Genomic DNA, 19,166 nt, shown 5'->3' on the forward strand with positions numbered 1-19,166 from the left:
AATTGCTAGTTGACATGTTTTTGATACTTATAGGGTCACTTGCTTTATCTCTTGGTACAATTTGTATTTACTTTTAATGGAGTATGTGCTTTTGTTTACTATGTTTAAAAAGCAAATGTTGGTAGAATGTTGCAGCATTTTTGTTTACCAAATTATTCTAATGTGGATGGTGCCTGGAAAACTTTCTACGTCATACTAGGAAAGCATAGGTTCCGGGCGTGGGTTTGTAATAAATTTTGAATGGTTACATTAGAGTTCGTAGGGGAGTCCTTGAATCCAATGGGACATGCCTGAAGTCGTGTGAACTGATAAAAAATGAACCAAATGGATTTTCCCTAGAAGTTGAAATGAAAGAAAAAGGAAATACCACAGAGTTTCTCAGAGACAGCTTTTTATAGACTGCAGATTTCCACGAAAGAAGACAAGCAAGATGAGAATTTGTTGCATGTATACCCCATTTTTGTGAAGGAACAAATTGTTCAATACAAGCCAAAAATGATCCACAAAAAACCTTATGTTATTAGAGTACTCTGGTGACTTTTCCCTCACCACCAACCTTTTTAGCCACAGTGGAACATCGTACTGCTTTTCAATTTCCTTACTTAGAGCAGGAATCACAGGGTTTAATAGAGAAGGTCCAATTACAGCTATTAGACCTCTTTATATGCCAGCAAGGTTTTAAATTTTTGGTTTTGGTCGGTACGGAAATGGAAACATTTTGGTTTCGGTGGAAATCTTGTAAAATCACAGAAACGTATCAAAAGATATTCAAATGATGAAATTTTAAAATTAAACTTTGGGAAATGCTAGAATAAGGACAAATACATACTTAGAAACTATCACATAAGCAAGAAAGCCATCCATAAACCATAATGGCTTAATCACATCGAACACCTAGTGACATGCATTGTCACACATGTTTGGAACACGAAAGTCAATAAAGAAGTATAATGTAATGATGTATAAGAAAGTAAAATGACCTCCACGGACCCCAACTCTATGTCAATACCACATAGAGTTATTATTGTTCCCATGCCGATCTGACATCCCATGCATAAGATACGGTTACTTTGTTGTGCAGTTCATTGATGTTGTCTAGCAAATATCATTCTCTACATTAATGAGATGAAATGAAATGTAAATTATAACATCTTTTCATTTTTTGTCGTTCTGACCATTTCGGTCAAATTTTTGGAATTTTAGTCAAAATTTCGGGGAAATAATGACATGTAAGGAATTCAGTGAGATTTAGTTTAAGTGGGGATGGAAACGGAAACATTTCGTTCGTTTTGAGGAAGTTTTGGAGAAATTTAAAACCATGACATAGGAGTCAAAAGGGAGTAGTTGATTAGATGGTAACAGGGGAGAAAAGTCTGATCGTGTGATGGCAAGTAGGTGGGTGTTTAATGCATGAAACAGTCCACAAGAGGTTATTGCCACATCAGCTGCCAACTAATCAGGGTGACAGCTGGCTACTTGCTGTGCAAGAGTGCCACCTCAGCCATTGAGCTGGCAAGAGCTGGAGCTTTCTCCTCCCTCTATATATAGAGCATGGGAGGACATTTGCAAGAAGTTTTGAGAGAGTTTAAGAAAAATTCTGGGCGTGATTACCCTTGGAGTTCTTTTCTTTTTGAGTTTCTTTAAAAGAGGGAGATTCTTAAGGTAGAGAGGGAGCCTCCTTTGCAAGAGTAAGTCGTCTCCATGCCCTCTTGTACTTGAATGTCATGTAGGAAGAATTATCTCCTCTCTTTGTAATTTCCTGGATCAAATTTTTTGTTGTTGTTACTGTTCATGTAACTCTATCTATCTTGTGTTCAAGTTCAACGTCGTCTCTTTGATTCAAGTTTTAAGATTTTCTGCCTAAGATCAAAGTCTCTATTCATCGTGTTCAATGAGAAGTCATTTCAGATCTGTGAATTCGTCCAGAGCATGAAATCAATTGAAGATCCAATTGCTATATGACAGCAAGTTCACAGTGAACTGAACTTGCTGCCATGACCACACTAAGCGACTGCCTTTATTATATAATCATCAACCTTTCTTCACCAGATTTGATCCTTGTTGCCATCTTAAATCTATTCTAAGACAGATCTACAAGATCTTCATAATTTCAGCATAGATCCGTTCCTAACATGCAGATCCACAAGCTAAAATTATAGTGTTCATAAAATTCCAGCAGGTTCAATAGCAGTTCTCATTGACTCTAGAAACGTGATGTTTGGTTAGAAATTCCATCCTCGACTAAAAGGGAAAACTCGCTAGTTCATGTCGGGTGATGGCCGAAATGACATCCTTTGAATGGCGGTGATTGACCGATGATCATGGAGACGCTCGGCAGTGAAAGAAATTGTGGCGGGAAATGGCGAAAAACTAGGGTGTTGCTCGACTTCTTCTCTGGTGGATGTGTGGATTAACTGGATTTTGATCAGCAATGGGCTGAAGATCATTGTCTGATCGGTAATAATGCTTTGCGATTTATGATTTGGTTGATTGCGGCAAGATGAATGTTGCCAAGCGACACAAATTTCACTGTACTCATCGTTGATGAAGTTCGATGATTGGCGCCAAGGCTCGCTCTGACTGGATCTCGACGATGTGCATAGTATTATCATCTGAGCAAGAAATGATTATGTTTGTGCTTCCGATCGGTATCAACAAAGGATGACCAGGTGAACAATGATGTAGAGTTGGTGAGCGGAGAAGGGAACCAATGATCTTTATGTATAATATGTTTTTTATTTTTTTAAATGAAATTATTTTAAGAATGTATCGAAAGAAAAAAACGTGCTATTAACGGAACTGTATACAAATAATTATGTTTAACTTTAGAATTGTTAACTTACCAACTTCTCCAAAAGCTTAAGCTGTCAGAGAAAGGCGTTATTTATCTTTTGTACTTTAACACTCCCCCGCACGTGTGGCCCACTTGGCAAACACGTGGCACATGTGGTCCCACTTTGGGCCGACCATCGCATGTGGATTTTTGCTATTTGGGAGGTTTGAACTCGAGGCCTTTGGCCTTGATACCATGTTAACTTACCAACTTCTCCAAAAGCTTAAGCTGTTGGAGAAAGGCGTTATTTATCTTTTATACTTTAACAAGAATCATATGCAAATAATTTTCAGTGTATCCAAAGAGGTCCTTAATCTTTAAATCCTATTTGACTTTCATATGAAAGGAGTTTTGTGAAAAAGAGTTTTTTGAAATTTATTGATTGATAGCATGAGCAAGTATGTCGAAGAGGCCATTAATCTTTAAATCCTATTCGACTTTCATATGATAAAGAGTTTTTTGAAATTTATTGATTGATAGCATGAACAAGTATGCTCTTTGCATTCTTATGTAAATGCACATTTTAACCTTGCAGGCTCATTCATCTGAAACTTTTCCTGGAAAAGAAGAGATGTCGGCATCAATACTTATGTTGGAGAACGCTTTAAAGGATGCCTGCCTAGAAAGGGACAAAGCATTGCAAGAATTGGCCCGACTCAAGCAGCACTTGTTAGATAAGGTAGCTTTTCCTTTTTATCTATGAATATTGATGGTGTTTTTCTTATCATGCCAGCATTTAATATCATTGGCAGTTTTGTAAGATGTGATGCTGATTCTTGCTTGCCAGTTTCTTATTTCGTGTTGGGAGCTTCTTGCTCTATCTGTATGATCAAATGGTCCTCTTTGTAGTGTAGTATCAAAATGCTATTTTTACTTCCATTTGATGGAAAATGTTAATATTGGCAAATGTTGGATTAATTTATAAATCGAATGCTTGTGCACTATAGACAGGAAATCATATTGCCGATTGCTGGATGGGAATCTAGAATTCTTGATCAGATATTGACTGCCAACCAAGCTATTTAAGGGGATTTTAAATTTCACAATCTTTTAACTGAAAAGGAAATGTTTATAAACGTCATGCTCAGTTGAAAGAATGATGGGTGAATAGTTGATGACATCATTGGGTATAGCCGTATAGGTATTTAAAAGTGCTTGAAAATTAACCGGGCATGCCCCTTGGACTGCATAACGTGATCTAATCTACTAAAGAACAACATTGAATGCTTAGAACTAAGTGATGATTGCCAGGCCATCCGATTACTTCCACAGGTAATGTAGCTCTTTGGAAGTTCTCCCTAATCTAGGTTAATATTCTACTCCTCGCTTTTCATGCTAGATCCATATACTGGAGTCATAAATCATGAGGACTAGTCAGCATCATATGAACCAAAACTGAAGGACATGTTAACAATTTTTGTTCTCAAAATTCTTCCAAAAGGATATTAGTTGTACTTCTCTATACTCGTTACTACTCTTAAATATCACTAAAAAAAGTCATTGCCAAATACTTTACATATTCGCTTCATGCATCAACTTTTACCTTATGATTTATGAAATTAAGATCATTGTTCAGTATCAAATGATGCAAACTTGGGGATGGAGTTCCTTTTAGATATCTAATGCTTTTACCTCTCTTTTTTCACTTCATCTAACCCTCGCTTCATTTCCTTTAGTTGAACTTTTAAATCTGAATATGATCTACCACCTACTTACCAAAAACAGGGAGGCGTTGCTCCCCAATGGAAGGCAGGTAACAAGGATTAAATTCTGATATAGCCCTCACCAGATTTATTTTGAACTTGGTTTTCACACTATATCTCTCTCTATAGTTAAAATATTGCCATTCGATGTGGCAGCCTAGGAAAACTCTGACAAAGACACCATAATCTTCTTCGTATTTCTTCGTAGTTTCTCCTCATCAAGTTAGGAATGGATTACGATTACCTGATTACATGAAGTGATAAGGAAGTCTTACAAACCAACTCAACTCAACTCAACAAAGCCTTTGTCCCAAACTAGTTGAAGCCTTACAAACCCATATGCTTAAATGCATCTTCTATATTTCCATCCTCTTTTGTGCTTTTCTTGTCTGCCGACTTTGACCATCTTGGCCGGTGCCCCACTTTGGTCTTTGCCTTCTGAATAATTTTTTTCTTCATCCTAGAAAAACAAATTCCACAGACATGATTTAAGCTTCAGATGAGGATAAATGATATCAGACACCTGAAGCGTGGACTGTGCAATTTGAACTTCATTGTTTTTAATTTATATCACTATAATCATGGTTTAAAATTTCGGTTTCGGTAACCGTTTCGGACCCCACCGAAAACCAAAATTTCGGCGAAATCCGAAATTTTGGTCTGAAATTTGGTAATTTGGTTCGAGATTCTGGACCGAATTTTCGAAATTTCGGACCAAAATTCTGAAATTTCGGACCAAAATTCTGAAATTTCGGCTGAAATTTTGTAACACTTTTTAAAAATAAATAAATAATGGCATTTAATTGAAAATTCGGACCGAAATTACCGAAATTACCCAAAATTCGGACCAAAATCCAAAATTTCAGTCCGAAATTCGGTAAATGGCGAAAAATGACATTTCAGTAAATTTCGGTTTCGGTCCCCACCGAAATCCGAAAATCGGTCGAAATTTAAAACCATGACTATAATCATACTGTGTAGAATGCTTTGTAAAATTGGGGCGTACATTTCTTAAGTGAGTTTGTCCTTCAAACATTCTGCTGTCAAATTGAAGATGGTTTCTTCTACTACGATATTGTCTAGGAACTTGAAGAATCAGATAAGATGGATGAGGACAGCAGAATCATTGAGGAGCTTCGAGCAAAAGACGAATATCAAAGGGCTCAAATATCACATTTGGAAAGAACTCTGAATCAGGCAAGGTCTAGTCAGGAGGAGTTTAATAAGATCAACATTGATAAACTTCAGAAGGCAAATGAAGTAATTGATGACCTAAAGAAGAAACTTGAGAGCTGTATGAGCACAGTGGATTCAAAAAATGTTGAACTATTGAATTTTCAAACTGCTCTTGGCCAATACTATGCTGAAACCGAAGCCAAGGTAAACCTTATAGCAATTTCTCTTGCTTGTTTGAGGACTATGGTAGGGAACTATGATATATGACAATAGGTAGTGCTTAGATTATGATTTCTGATGTTAATGCTCACTTGGATGTCGCACAATAGGAACGTTTGGGAAGAGATTTGGTTGTGGCTAGAGAAGAATCAGCTAAACTTTCTCAATTGTCAGAGGTATGTACCTCATTCTCTTAACTGCTTTCAACATGATTCAGACCAGATATTCTTTAAATTAATACATCATATTCTACATAGTTTATTACCAGAGATGTGCATCCATGCATTAGACCATGTTTTATGTGCATTTTTCTGGTTAGTAGGATTTTTTGCTTCTCCATATGTTGCATTTGTGTCTTAAGGCACCTTAAGAAACGTATATTTGGCGATTTATAATTTTGTAGTTTCTACATCAGGATTATAGCTTATGTGGATTATGATGTAATGATATTAAGGAAACTCATGAGTTTTTAATAATTGCTGTATGTGATCTTTAACGTGGATACAGAATCATATTTTGGTGCCAATCATGAATATGAGGTGTCATACATGGTGAATCCCGCAATCCTAATCCCCTTTTCATGGTCTTAATAAAATGCCTACACGTGTTGTCCTAGATTCCCAAATGCACTACCACAACGATTAAGCTTTAAAGACCCCTGGGAGGAGTTCTGCATCCCTAACATTTTCCCTCTTCTATAACTCATTTCTCACAGAGGGCGAGCCTTGGCGCAACGGTAAGGTTGCTCCATTGTGACTTGGTGGTCACGGGTTCGAGTCACGGAAACAGCCTCTCTGCAAAGCAGGGGTAAGGCTGCATACATGTATCCCTCCCCAGACCCCGCAATGGTGGGAGCCTCGTGCCCTGGGCCTCCCTTTTTTATAATTCATTTCTCACAATTTCAAACCAATTTGTTCGAATCTTCTCCCTTCCAGAACCCCTAATTCTTATCGAAGTCATGCTTGGTCTTCTTACGGATGGAGTGGATATTTTTTTATACCTTGGCAAGTATTAGGCATATGCAATTCTGCCCAAGGCTCCGAAAGATTCTAAATGGATGAAGGAAGCCTGGACAGAGTAGGAAGAAGGACCTGCAAAAGAGTGAATTACCAACACCTTAAAAGTAGCTCACATGATACCAGTGTTAGTTTGTTAGAGTTTTGTCCAAGCCAGCTGCGAAAAAAAAGAAAAAGAACCTTAGGTAGATCCTGAATGGACCAGACTTGGCTCTCTGGTGCTACAACAACACAGACTCACCACATTTTCGAAGAAAGGTCTAACTGAGAACTCGATAGGACTCAACTTCCACAAACAATGGTCTGAACTATGAGAACTTAAACTCTGTCTAGTATACCTAACAAGAACTCTAGAGCTTCAATTTCATTATCCTTCATGTTCCTCCTAAAAGTAAGGATCCATTCCTCTTAGTTCTCTCTTCTATCTGTCCAATGTAGAAATATGATACCCCTCATATAATATAACTATGCAGACCATATCACCAATCAACTTAAACCTAATGACCCTGGTTGAAAATGTTTCCCCACTGCTAACCACTATCCACACTCTCAGACCCGATACTCCTCGAGGAAAGACCTACTTCCCACCCTATTTTCCCCATTACATATGTCCTTCAAAGCCACTTACCCAACAGAATGTGATTCACTATTTTAAGTTTGCATAACTCCAATCCATAACTTTTAATGGGTTTGCGTGCCTCCTCCCATTGAACAAGGTGAAATAAAAATTCATCCCTACTTCCTTTCCAATGAAATTCTTTTTGAAGTCGATGCATATAAATTTACCCAGGAGTTCCCACCGCACCTAAAATTCATCAAAAAAACTAAGCAGCGAGCGTTGTAGTGTCCCTTCCAGTGATGTCATTAATCATTATGATATTGGTGTGACATCATGCAAGTCAGTGGAGGGTCCTCAGTGGTCTGTTTCACCAGAAATTTCAGGTCAGGGTTTTATGCATATTTTCAGATTAATGGAGAATTTTACGCTATCATAGGTGTCTTTAGATGGTATGTATTTTGGTTACTTTGTTTTCTTGTTTATCAAGCTTCTTTGTTTAAGTTTGATTAACCATAGCTATACCGTTTTAATAATTTACTAGTAAAAAAACCCCGTGCGATGCACGGGCTGACAAAGAACTGTACGGACCACATCATAGGTTGATCCAAACCATCCATGTGATGGAACACCACATCAATAGGTTGTGCCCGTAAAATCATTTCCATAGGCTGATCCTAGCCCTTCAATCTATAGAGGTTTCCATAATTAAAAAAGCATAAAGGAGGGGGGTAGGATTGAAATTATATGGCTTTAATGGGTGCCTTTGTTAAAAAGCATAAAGGAGGGGGTAGGATTGAAAATATGTGGGTTGAATGGGTGCCTTTGTAAAAAAAAGTAAAAAAAATATATGTTGATCCAAACCGTCCATGTGATGGAACACAACATCAATCGGTTGTGCTGTAAATCATTTCCATAGGTTGATCGTAGTCCTCCAATCGATATAGGCTGATCCTAGCCCTCCAATCGATAGAGGTTTCCATAATTGTTGTTCCTCTTCAGGTGCCCGGAATCCGTCAATATTTTGCAAGTGTCCTGCGTGAGTAATAGAAAGTAGTTCTTCCGTCATTGTCATATGTCTTTACCTCTTCTTGGTAGTTTTTCCCCGTAATTGTCATAGACAGGTACCCTGTGTCGGTACTTTTCGTATGTAGATTACGATTTTACCCTCAAATAATTTCTCATAGAGTTAGATGTTAGATATCAGCAAAGGGGTTAATGGTAAAAGAGTAATGCTGACGTGTTATATTTCGGGTGAAATAAAATGTCTATTTTACCCTCACATATAGTATGTACAGATATGTGGGGAGGCCAAAAAAGGGTAAAAATCATCCACACTGACGTGTTAAATGGACAATAATTCTCCAATTTCTCTTCTGCCAAATAGTAATAGATATTGGGCCGCAAAAGAGGTCTCAATTTGGTAGTTTGAATTAGAATCGAAGGGGAGAGTCTTGGAGCCTTTTTGGGTGCCACAAAATTGGTCCTTATTTGCAATTAAGATTATTCCAATTTAATCTTATTTGCCAATAGGACATTAACACCACTTTGGAAGTTGTTAACTAACTAACTTCTCCAAAAGCTTAAGCTGTTGGAGAGAGGCGTTATTTATCTTTTATACTTCAACACTCCTCCGCACGTGTGGCCCACTTGGCAAACACGTGGCACATGTGGTCCCACTTTGGGCCGACCATCACATGTGGATTTTTGATATCCGGGAGGTTTGAACTCGAGACCTTTGGCTTTGATACCATATTAACTTACCAACTTCTGTGTTTGCCAAGTGGGCCACACGTGCGGAGGAGTGTTAACGTATAAAAGATAAATAACGCCTCTCTCCAACAGCTTAAGCTTTCGGAGAAGTTGGTAAGTTAACAGAAGCCATTAACTGAATTCTCAATTCTAAAGCTGATATAACTATTCTCTGCAAATAATCATACTTAACTTCAAACCCATTTGCATATAAGATCATGTGGAAATAATTTATAGAGATATCCAAAGAGGCTTATCTCTATAAAAGTTATTTTTCATGTCAAAGTGTCACACTGCAATTGATGTTTTTTCTTATTGGGGAACTGAAGAGAAATTCTCATTCTAGTGATGTAGTAACAGTTTTAAGAAGGTTTGGATTTGATTTTTTTTATTTACCCACTGCTTAGTTTGTATTATTTACATATCCTTTGCAATAGCTAAGAGGAATTTTCTCTCTAGTGGTGTATGAATAGTTTGAAGAGTGATTTGATCACATTTTCATATTATTTTTCTGCTACTTTGTTTTGAGGTTGAATATCCCCTACATTAGTACTAGAGTTTTTATCCCATGGGACTTTCCAAATTGGATCTGAAATTCGTCGGACCACATCAAATTTTATTGTCAAAATTTGCCCTAGAAATCTACTAAACCAGAGAATTTCACTACTTGGTGACCAGTGATTTTGACTTAGCAGAGAATTTCACTACTTGGTAACAGGAGATATAGCTAGTGATTTTGACTTCGCAAGGATATATCATGTTCTGGTACCTAGATACAGACATGGATATGGAAGCAATGATATGACCAACATTTTCTGGAAACACATCATGGATATAGATACAAGTATCCTTTACCATGAGGCAATACACAGGACATATATATATATAAAGAGGAAAGTGTTTCTAGTCCGGCCGACTAGAGATCATTCTCTAGTCCGCCGACCAAAAACACATGGGTCCCACATATTTGGGTGATGCAAAGCATTCATTTGATGGGGCCTGACATAGAGACGGTGTCCCCAAGAAATTATCTTCATAGGATCATCCCAACCCAATGATTTGTGGAGCTTAAAATGGACGGCTATAAACCGCCACAAATCTGTCCATTTTTTAACTCCACAAATTGAAGGGTTAAGAAGATCCTATGAAGCTGAATTTTTGTGGACATCCTATCTATGATGAGGCCTATCAAATGAATGCTTTAGATCACCACAAAATATGTGGGACCCAAGTGTTTTTGCGTGGTGGACTAGAGAATGATCTCTAGTCGGACAGACTAGAAACACTTTCCTCATATTATAAAATAATACATAAAGAAATTAACTAGATTTAATTTATAAAAGAAATAATAATATATTGTTTATAACATCTACAAGAAGAAGATTGAATAAGAGCACTGTTTTCCCAAAGTGAGAGAATGCCTATGCCTTGAGCGTGGGGGTCCTTTTATAGGGAAAAGTCCACAACTGTTTGAGAAACTTGCCTCAATATGATCTTTCAAAAAAAAAAAAAACATCTACAAGACGTATATAAATAATACATAAAGAACTCAACTGGATTTACCTTAGAAAATAAATAATAATATATTGTTCAGGAAGATGATTTTTTCTCAACCCCACCCCCGTCCCTCCCGGTAGGATGATGCGCCCCCCTGTAACATGAATTGTGGGCAACTTTAATGCTTAATCACGTTAAAATTTGGGGGGGGGGGGGGGGGGGGGGGGGGGGGGGGCTATTTGTTTATAATGTCTACAAGATTCATAACCAAAATTTTCATTACAAATATGTAACACTAAAAAACAATAGTTATGATAGTTAATTTGACAAGGTGCCATGCATTTGAAGCATGATCGTAATTCAACAAATATAATTATCCTGATCAACTGTGATGCAAACCAATAATTAGGTTTGACAACTCTATGGAGGAGTTTCAGGTGTGTGTCGTCATCATTTCCGTATAACGGGTGAACTTCATATATCTCTTCGGAACGATAGCAATAAATCTTGTTTATTAATATACCATTTTATAGCTATACAGTTTTTGTTGCTATCGTTCCGAAGAGTTATATGAAGTTCACCTGTTCCTCTACGGAAATGATGACGACACACGCCTTGAAGAATGGAAAAAATCTAATGAGATTAAAAATCTTGAAGAGTACGAATTAGTTTGTGCATTGGTATTTTGATTGAGACACGAAAATTGAGTTGAGACTTGACACAAAATAGCAATTATTTTATCATTGTTATAGTTTTCTTTCTTAACTTACCCACACTTTTATTGGTATGAATGCATTTAATGGTCCCATTGCTTAAGTGATATATTTTAGTTTTAGATTTAGGCCGCAAACTTGTAAAGTTGTAATTGTCATGACTAGTTACTTTATTTATCAGTTATGACACAGATTTTTTTTCTTTGCTTTTCAGAATTTTTCCCGTATTTTTTAACACATGTTCTATTTCTTTCTTTATTTATTTATTTTATCTTTATTCATTCCACCTTCTTATGTTTGCACCTTTTATATATGTTTTAATTTATTTTTTTCGATATTTCCCAGAAGTCCTAAATAAATTGAAAGAGTTTAAAATATCCTTAATAGTACTGTTTTTCCAAGAAAACTTGAGTAAAATTTATGACTATGCTACCCACTCATACAGAAAGAAGTGGGCATATTGGTTACGTATTCTGCTGTTGCCTTGAGACCATTATTCGAAATTTAACTGATTTTGCTTTCTTTAGGATGCAAATCAAAGGTTGGAGGTATCAAAACGTGAAAATGTAGAATTATTAGCTAAGCTTTCACAAGCTGAAAGAATTTTATCAGAGGGCAAACATAGAGCGCAGAAGCTCGAGGAAGACAATTTAAAACTGCGCCGTGCTTTGGAACAGAGCATGACGAGACTTAATAGAATGTCATTGGATTCGGATTACTTTGTCGACAGGTTAGTCTTCTGTCCATGAAAGTAGTGTCTTGCTTCCGTGCAGCTGCTTCTATTTTCTGTCTTTATTCCTTGAAAGTTATGAATGTGAAGATAGTCTGCAAGTAGTCTTTTCTTACAATCTGAGATTGAAGTGACCATGTAGATCATCAATTATAGTTGTAAATATAAATCGTAAATTAATTGGGCCAGCCAGACATTAATTTTATACATTTCATCTTCTCTACAAAAAATATTTATCTAGATTAAAACGTAGTCAATTATGATATGCTTTTATGCATGCATGATTCACCAGACCGGAAAAAAACGTGCAAAGCAATTTGTTTACCATAGTCTAGTTCACCATGTTGACGATAGGACCAAAACATGATTTGGATTTATCTCACCTCTGGCAGAACTTTCTTCTTGTTTTTTTCTTTATTTTTTTTAAAAATGGTCTAGTCAATGACTGTGCCTTATCCATCTGCCATTCACCATATTGATTTGCAATGGAGCTCCTGAAGAATTGGCTTGATCCAAGTCATTTCATCTGCTGATGCCAGCGTGCCAAAGATCATCACTTGAAAGGCTTTTAGTCTTAAACACATGAAACTTGTTTCTCCCAAGATCTCAATGGATAAGGGATAGTTTAATATCCTGCCATTTCTTTCATTCACAAGCCTCAAATAATAGCATATGGAATGACCTTCCTAAGAAATTTACCTGTCATAAAGGCCTCAGTTTTTACCATTCAAAAAATAAAGGCCTCGGTTTTTCTTAGCATTAAAAGCTCCAAAGTTGATTCACCTGTAATTTCCTAATCATCTTACCAGGACACGATTATATAATTTCATTTTTGTCTGAATTTCTTCTAATATTGCACCGTGATAGTTCTATTTTGTCCCTTCTGTGGCATCTTCATAACTAGAAATATCTTAGCAGGCTGACTGAAATAAGGAGTTCAAGAAATAGAATATGAACCAGAAGCAATGCCAGTAGAACAATGGCATCTACTTATGTCTATGCTATGGAAACCCAACCATAAATGGCCTTGGAATAACCAAAAAGGGAAAATGAAAGACGAATATGGGCAAGGGTGCATGTAGGCATGTAGAACAATAATACCATCTAAAAGGCAGGCAGTGAAGAGTGGTTGATGCAATGAGTCGGTTTCGGAACTAAGAATTATCATGAAGTAAGTTTCTTGGATAAAATGCTCAACGACATTATATTTACTTATGTTTATTTCATGTTATCGGGACTAAGAAACTTCATGATAATTCTTTGATTTTTTTTTTCCATTTCAAAAAAAATAAAAATCCATCCAGTAACAACGGTTCAAATGGAACAGCTGATACCATCATCTGCTGCAATTTCCCAGTAGTTAGTTCAGGGATGCTCTTGTTATTACTTCTTCTCAAATGGAAAGTCTTTCTGCAGTAAAGCGTGAGAATGGATGCAGCTTTTTTTTTTTTTTTTTTTCAAATAAAAAGCATTTGCACTTACAAATACTGCAATAATGAGGTATTCTGTTACTATCACACTTGAGTTCATCTGGGAAGTCCATTTGTTTGAAAGGATACTCGGCATTTGCTAAATTTTGAAGAATGGCGGCACAGATGGTATTGTGTTGATTAAATGTATTTTGATTGATTATTTTTTTCTTAATAGAAAATATTTTTTTTATATTTTCTCCTATTGTATTCTCTTTTAACTAACTCAACTTTCAGCTGGGCATCGCCATTGGATCAAATGATTTTTTTTTTCAGAATCATGGGTCTTATATTAGGATAACCTGAAAATTCTGTTCTTTGGTTAATTTTGAGGTTTATTCCATGGATCAACTTGAGAAAATAACATTTTGTTACTGTTGACAACCTGAAAATCATGCCAGCTTTAATTGATGTGCACGAGTCCAGTTAGATATTGAACCATATGACCTAGTTCAATTAGAGATTGAACCATTGGACCTTGTAGGCATTAGTACACTACTTATGAATCTACGATGTTATTTTCTTTTTACTCAATACTTGAGATAGAAACCACCAATATGAAATGATGGATGACTCACACTGATGGCAGGCGAATTGTGATCAAACTACTGGTGACCTATTTTCAAAGAAACCACAGCAAAGAGGTGAATGCTTTTTTTTAAATTTTTTTTTTAACTCAGGCAATTACATCTAGAAATCAAAGAATTATCATGAAGTAAGTTTCTTGGATAAAATGCTCATGAACTGACTGTCAAATTTAGAGATTTCCAGGTTCTGGATCTGATGGTTCGCATGCTCGGTTTCTCTGAGGAAGACAAGCAAAGAATAGGCTGTGCTCAACAAGTTGCTGGTAAAGGTGTTGTCCGTGGTGTCTTGGGTCTACCTGGCCGCCTTGTTGGTGGCATCTTTGGAGGAGCTTCACTTGAAGTATCTGCTCATTTTCCGTCTGAAAGTCAGGTCTGTTTTGAAGCTGTATATTTTCCCTTTCCACAAATATTTTGGTCCGTTTTGAAGAAATCATTCTTTTGCCCTGTTAAATTTCTGGGCAGCAGGTCACTTTACCCTATTAAATTTCTGGAAGTACTCTCCACCATCATTTAAGATGCTATCTAAGTTTGTCAAATACTTGCAGCCCTTGCTAGCAAGCCTTAATAAAATTGTCCATGGGTAGCATTGCTAATATGGTAACTTCTCTTACAAATACAATGCATTTTTATGTTCCCAAGATATGAATTTCATGCGTCACTGTTAGTGTTGATATTTAGAATCTACCTTCATCTAATCCATACGTCACATTTAAGATGCTATCAAAGTTTGTCAAATACTTGCATCCCTTGCTAGCAAGCCTTAATAAAATTGTCCATGGGTAGCATTGCTAATATGGTAACTTCTCTTACAGATACAATACATTTTTATGTTCCCAAGATATGAATTTCATACGTCACTGTTAGTGTTGATATTTAGAATCTACCTTCATCTAATCCATAACTTTCCTGTGACAAACTCTCAAGCATGAGATGAGAGTTTCATACGAGTGCATGGACACTAGGACCTCAAGCAGCTAGTCTCACAGCAAGTAGGTATCTTTTCAGTAAAACAGTCCCAACGAAACACTTGTGATTTCCTCACAATCCGGCAGTGTTGTTTTCCCATTCATTTTGCTGGTCAGTTGGATGCTTTGTTCTTTCCTAACAACTACCACTATCCTTTGATGCAATGGCAACATGAATGCATGTGTTTCCTCTCCTTTTATTGTAGGATTGAATGTGGATATAGTTAAAGCTCTGTCTCAAACCTTTTTTTTTTCCTGAAAATTAAGCTCCGTCTCAAGCTAGCCCTATGACCAGCTAATTTATGATATCCACCATTCCCTGGACACTCTTCTTCTCTTTGTAGTCACTCTTAAAGCTTTTGATTGCCCTTGTCACCAGTTCATGAATGTCGGAATGCCTTAAAAAGTTTCCCTCAATTGAGTGAATGGCGCATGGTAATCTCTTACTAAAAAAAAAGATCTACCAGGGACTTTGTGGACTACCAGGAACTTTGTGGACTACACTTCATCCTCATTATTCTGGAGTCATGCATGAATTATGACTCGAGAGAAATTGGACCATAATCGAGGCTGATCAATCATAAAAAAATCATCATTAAATAACATGTTTTCAGGATTTATGCTGTGATAAACGAACTAATCTCATTGAAACAGTAATGTTCTTTACAAATGATTCCTCGGGTTGATCCAACTGCTTTGCTGGCATATGATTAAAAGCCGTTGCCCAATAGTATCTTAACTGTACACCGAATGAGGCTGCATGATTATGTTTGTTTTATAAAGCATATGCCTGTTGTCGTATATATTCTCTTCTAATAGTTAGATTCCCTGGTTTTAGTAACTCTGCTTGGTTTTCTAACTCAACCATGTGGTAGTTATTTCACAGATTTTCTCATCTATCCCTTATTTTCCAGTCCTTTGCAGATCTGTGGGTTGATTTTCTTCTCAAAGAAACTGAAGAAAGAGAGAGAAGAGAGAGCGCTGAAGGTGCTGCTGGGCAATCAAGGGTTGCCATTGAAGGAAGTCCAAATAATGCAAGGGTAACATCAATTCCCGAGCAGAGAAGGAGCACATCTAATTCTTCTGCTTCTTCTACTGTACAACAGACATTTCATTTCTCAATGAATCAGATTTCGAGCCCTCTTTCAGTGAGAGGTAATCAGCAATTTGAACAGTCAGATCACGAATTTTCAACAGTTCCTCTTACATTGTCGATTTCTCCTGCACACAGTTCCCAATTCCCAAAACCACCCACAAGATATTGACCTTTTGTGCATGTGTAATTAAAGGTAGAGAGACACTCGTAGCTGTAACAATATTCAATATTATTTCCGACAATTCATACATTCTTTTAGGTGAGAGGGTGATTGGGAGTTTTCTTTGTATTTCATATATCAATTAGTAAAACATTTTCTGAGCTCGGAGGTGGAGGTCGGCAGGTTTGCCCCTTTTACTGCTACGTTCTTCCTTGTTTTCTAATTGATTCTGACTGAAGGAAAGGAGTTTGGCCAATGCTGGCCCACCTACAATTTTTTTGTTGTTGTTAGTTTGTTACTTAGCACCCAAAGGGCAGGGCTACTGATTTTTTTTTTTTTCATAATGGGAGGGATGACTTATTTTTTTACACTTATCTGATTGGCTGGTGAAAGTCTTTTGGGAATTACAATAGACAGCTGGTTAAAAAAATGTAAAATATGGTGAGTTCATCCCATTATCAAAATGTTGTTTTGCTAGAGAGAGAGAGAGAGAGAGAGAGAGAGAGAGAGAGAGAGAATGTATTGATAATAAGCACGAACTCAACTTGTCCCATCTGTTTTAACCAGCTGTGCTGCCGGCAACATTTTGGGAATTGTAACAGCTTATTACTTATTCTGCGGGAACACAAGACTAGCTCATCATTGTCGTTGCCCCACCTACGTGATCAAATTAGCCTTGTTTAGGACCACCAGGAACATATGAAGCAGCGTTGTAAGCCCTTATCTTACACTAGGAATGTCATTTCAACATGAGACCAAATCAATGCGATTGCCTCAAAAAGGTCCGCCAAATCAACTGCCCCATTACATATACATCGGCGTAGTTAAACTCTTCCATCACGAGTATTCCAAAAAAAGTTCTCTAAATTTATATGATTTATCTGAGGCCCTCTTAGCTTTTGGATTTTGAGTCCAAAAACTTCTCTTGATACTCACATTTGTTTAAATGATAAAACCACGCTGTATCTCTCAATGAATTCACAGAAAGCCTCTAGATACTCGAATAGTCAAGATTTTTCAAAAATAGATTTATAATGTAATCCATGATACTTTGAAATTCTAACGGGCTACTTTTTAATCCGAATGGCATGATAAACCACGGGTTAGAGACAAGATAACTTATCTCTATAGAGCTTCATTCACATGTTTGTAGTTGACTATTAGTCGTGGCATTCTTTATCCCTATAGAGCTTCATTTACGCCATGTTTCGCAACCATGAAATATTAGTTTACCAAGGAGTGAGAGAAGGATAGGAGAGCATGAGAAGTGGCCGAAAAACAAGGAAAAACAGCTATATTTTGAGTAAAGTTTTATTTTCCCTGTTAATTCATCATTTGCTCGGTCTCTCCCTCCCTAAACTAATATTCGGTGATAATAAAAAAATTATGGTCTGCCTTAGAAGTTTGTAGTTGATTATTAGTAGTGGCATTCCTTGCTCATGCTCATTACCATGTCGACTACAAAGAAAGAGAGTTTGGTTCACCACTACAATCTTCTTTGCGATTACAGTTGGGGATTTTCTTTCTTGATTTTGCTAATATCATTTTATGTTTCTTACTTGATATTGATCCGATGACTAATTCGAGACTGAGCAAAATATTATGTCCCTTCATCGTTCTGTAAATGCCACTTCCTTTGACTATAGAAGTGATGCCTAAAATTGGCAGCCTTAGATGTAACAGATGCCCATGTCCTAATGAGGAGAAAACATAGAACACTTTTGCGGACGTGAGTTATTCAGGCTGTCCATCCAAGATCTACTACATGCGATTTATCCATCAATGATCTAGAGGACAACCATCGACTTTCCTAACATGTCGGTGGAACAAGACTTCCTGATACAATTATAGTTGATTCTGAATCAAGAAAACATCTACTCTTTGAATCTTTCCACTGGTTTTTATGGTGAATTTAGCAATTTGATGCTTTTTTGATACACTTGGGGGCCGTTTGGATACGCTGAATTTAGAATCTAGGTTTTTAGTTTGAAAACAGTGTAAAAGAGGGTTCATGATCAAGCTGCTGTATGCTGTACTGACAGTGTTTCTTGGATTTTAAGTGAGAACTTCAGGTTTTAAAAATCTCTCCCGCATTCTGAGATTTCTAAAACTTGGAAATATGGGAGGATCTGCTACTCTCTTGCGAAGAAAAGAAGGGTGAGAAGTCAAAAACGACGGCCGGTCTGCTTCTTCTCTTGTCTCTTTGCTACAATTTTGAAGAAATCCCGGACTCTAAAATCCGCATATCCAAACGGCCCCTTTTGGATTTCATCAAAATCGCCGTTTGGATACGCGGATTTTAGAATCTTGGATTTCATCAAAATCGTAGTTTGGAGACGGGAGGAGGAGACCGACTACTTCACTTCTCTTTAGAATCTTGGATTTTAAGTAAGAGATCCAGATTTTAAAAATCTCTCCCACATCCTGAGATTTCTAAAACCTTTTTTTTTTTTTTTTAAATTGACTTTATTAAATATCAAAAGCATCAAAAAGGGTACAAGATGTCCCCAAATACATGAGTGTGTAAGATCCCCACACCCAAACCATCATAAAAATCAAACATGAATACAATATAAATAATAGTAGTCATGTATCTCCATTTCCTGCAACCGCAGAACATATCCGGATAGACATCTCCTCCAACAGGACTCCCTCTTTTGCCAGATTGTCCGCATCTTCATTCGCAGACCGCCT

At 37.0% G+C, this 19,166-nt stretch overlaps 1 protein-coding gene across 2 annotated transcripts in view; it reads left to right on the forward strand.

The window, feature by feature from the left end:
• The window catches only part of LOC143890529 (golgin candidate 4-like), a 30,244-nt gene extending 13,569 nt beyond the window's left edge, over positions 1–16,675 (forward strand). For both annotated transcript variants that reach the window (XM_077395267.1, XM_077395266.1), the window contains 7 exons: positions 3,369–3,512; positions 5,620–5,916; positions 6,042–6,107; positions 11,993–12,195; positions 14,254–14,308; positions 14,436–14,621; positions 16,131–16,675. In XM_077395267.1, the coding sequence (XP_077251382.1) occupies positions 3,369–3,512; positions 5,620–5,916; positions 6,042–6,107; positions 11,993–12,195; positions 14,254–14,308; positions 14,436–14,621; positions 16,131–16,481 (1,302 nt within the window). In that variant the 3' untranslated portion in view covers positions 16,482–16,675. The remainder of the gene's footprint in view (positions 1–3,368; positions 3,513–5,619; positions 5,917–6,041; positions 6,108–11,992; positions 12,196–14,253; positions 14,309–14,435; positions 14,622–16,130) is intronic.
• Positions 16,676–19,166: the final 2,491 nt, after the last annotated feature.

This window comes from Tasmannia lanceolata, unplaced genomic scaffold (assembly GCF_043159265.1).
Source record: "Tasmannia lanceolata isolate RefF3 unplaced genomic scaffold, GAP_Taslan_0.1 ptg000013l, whole genome shotgun sequence".
NCBI lineage: Eukaryota > Viridiplantae > Streptophyta > Magnoliopsida > Canellales > Winteraceae > Tasmannia > Tasmannia lanceolata.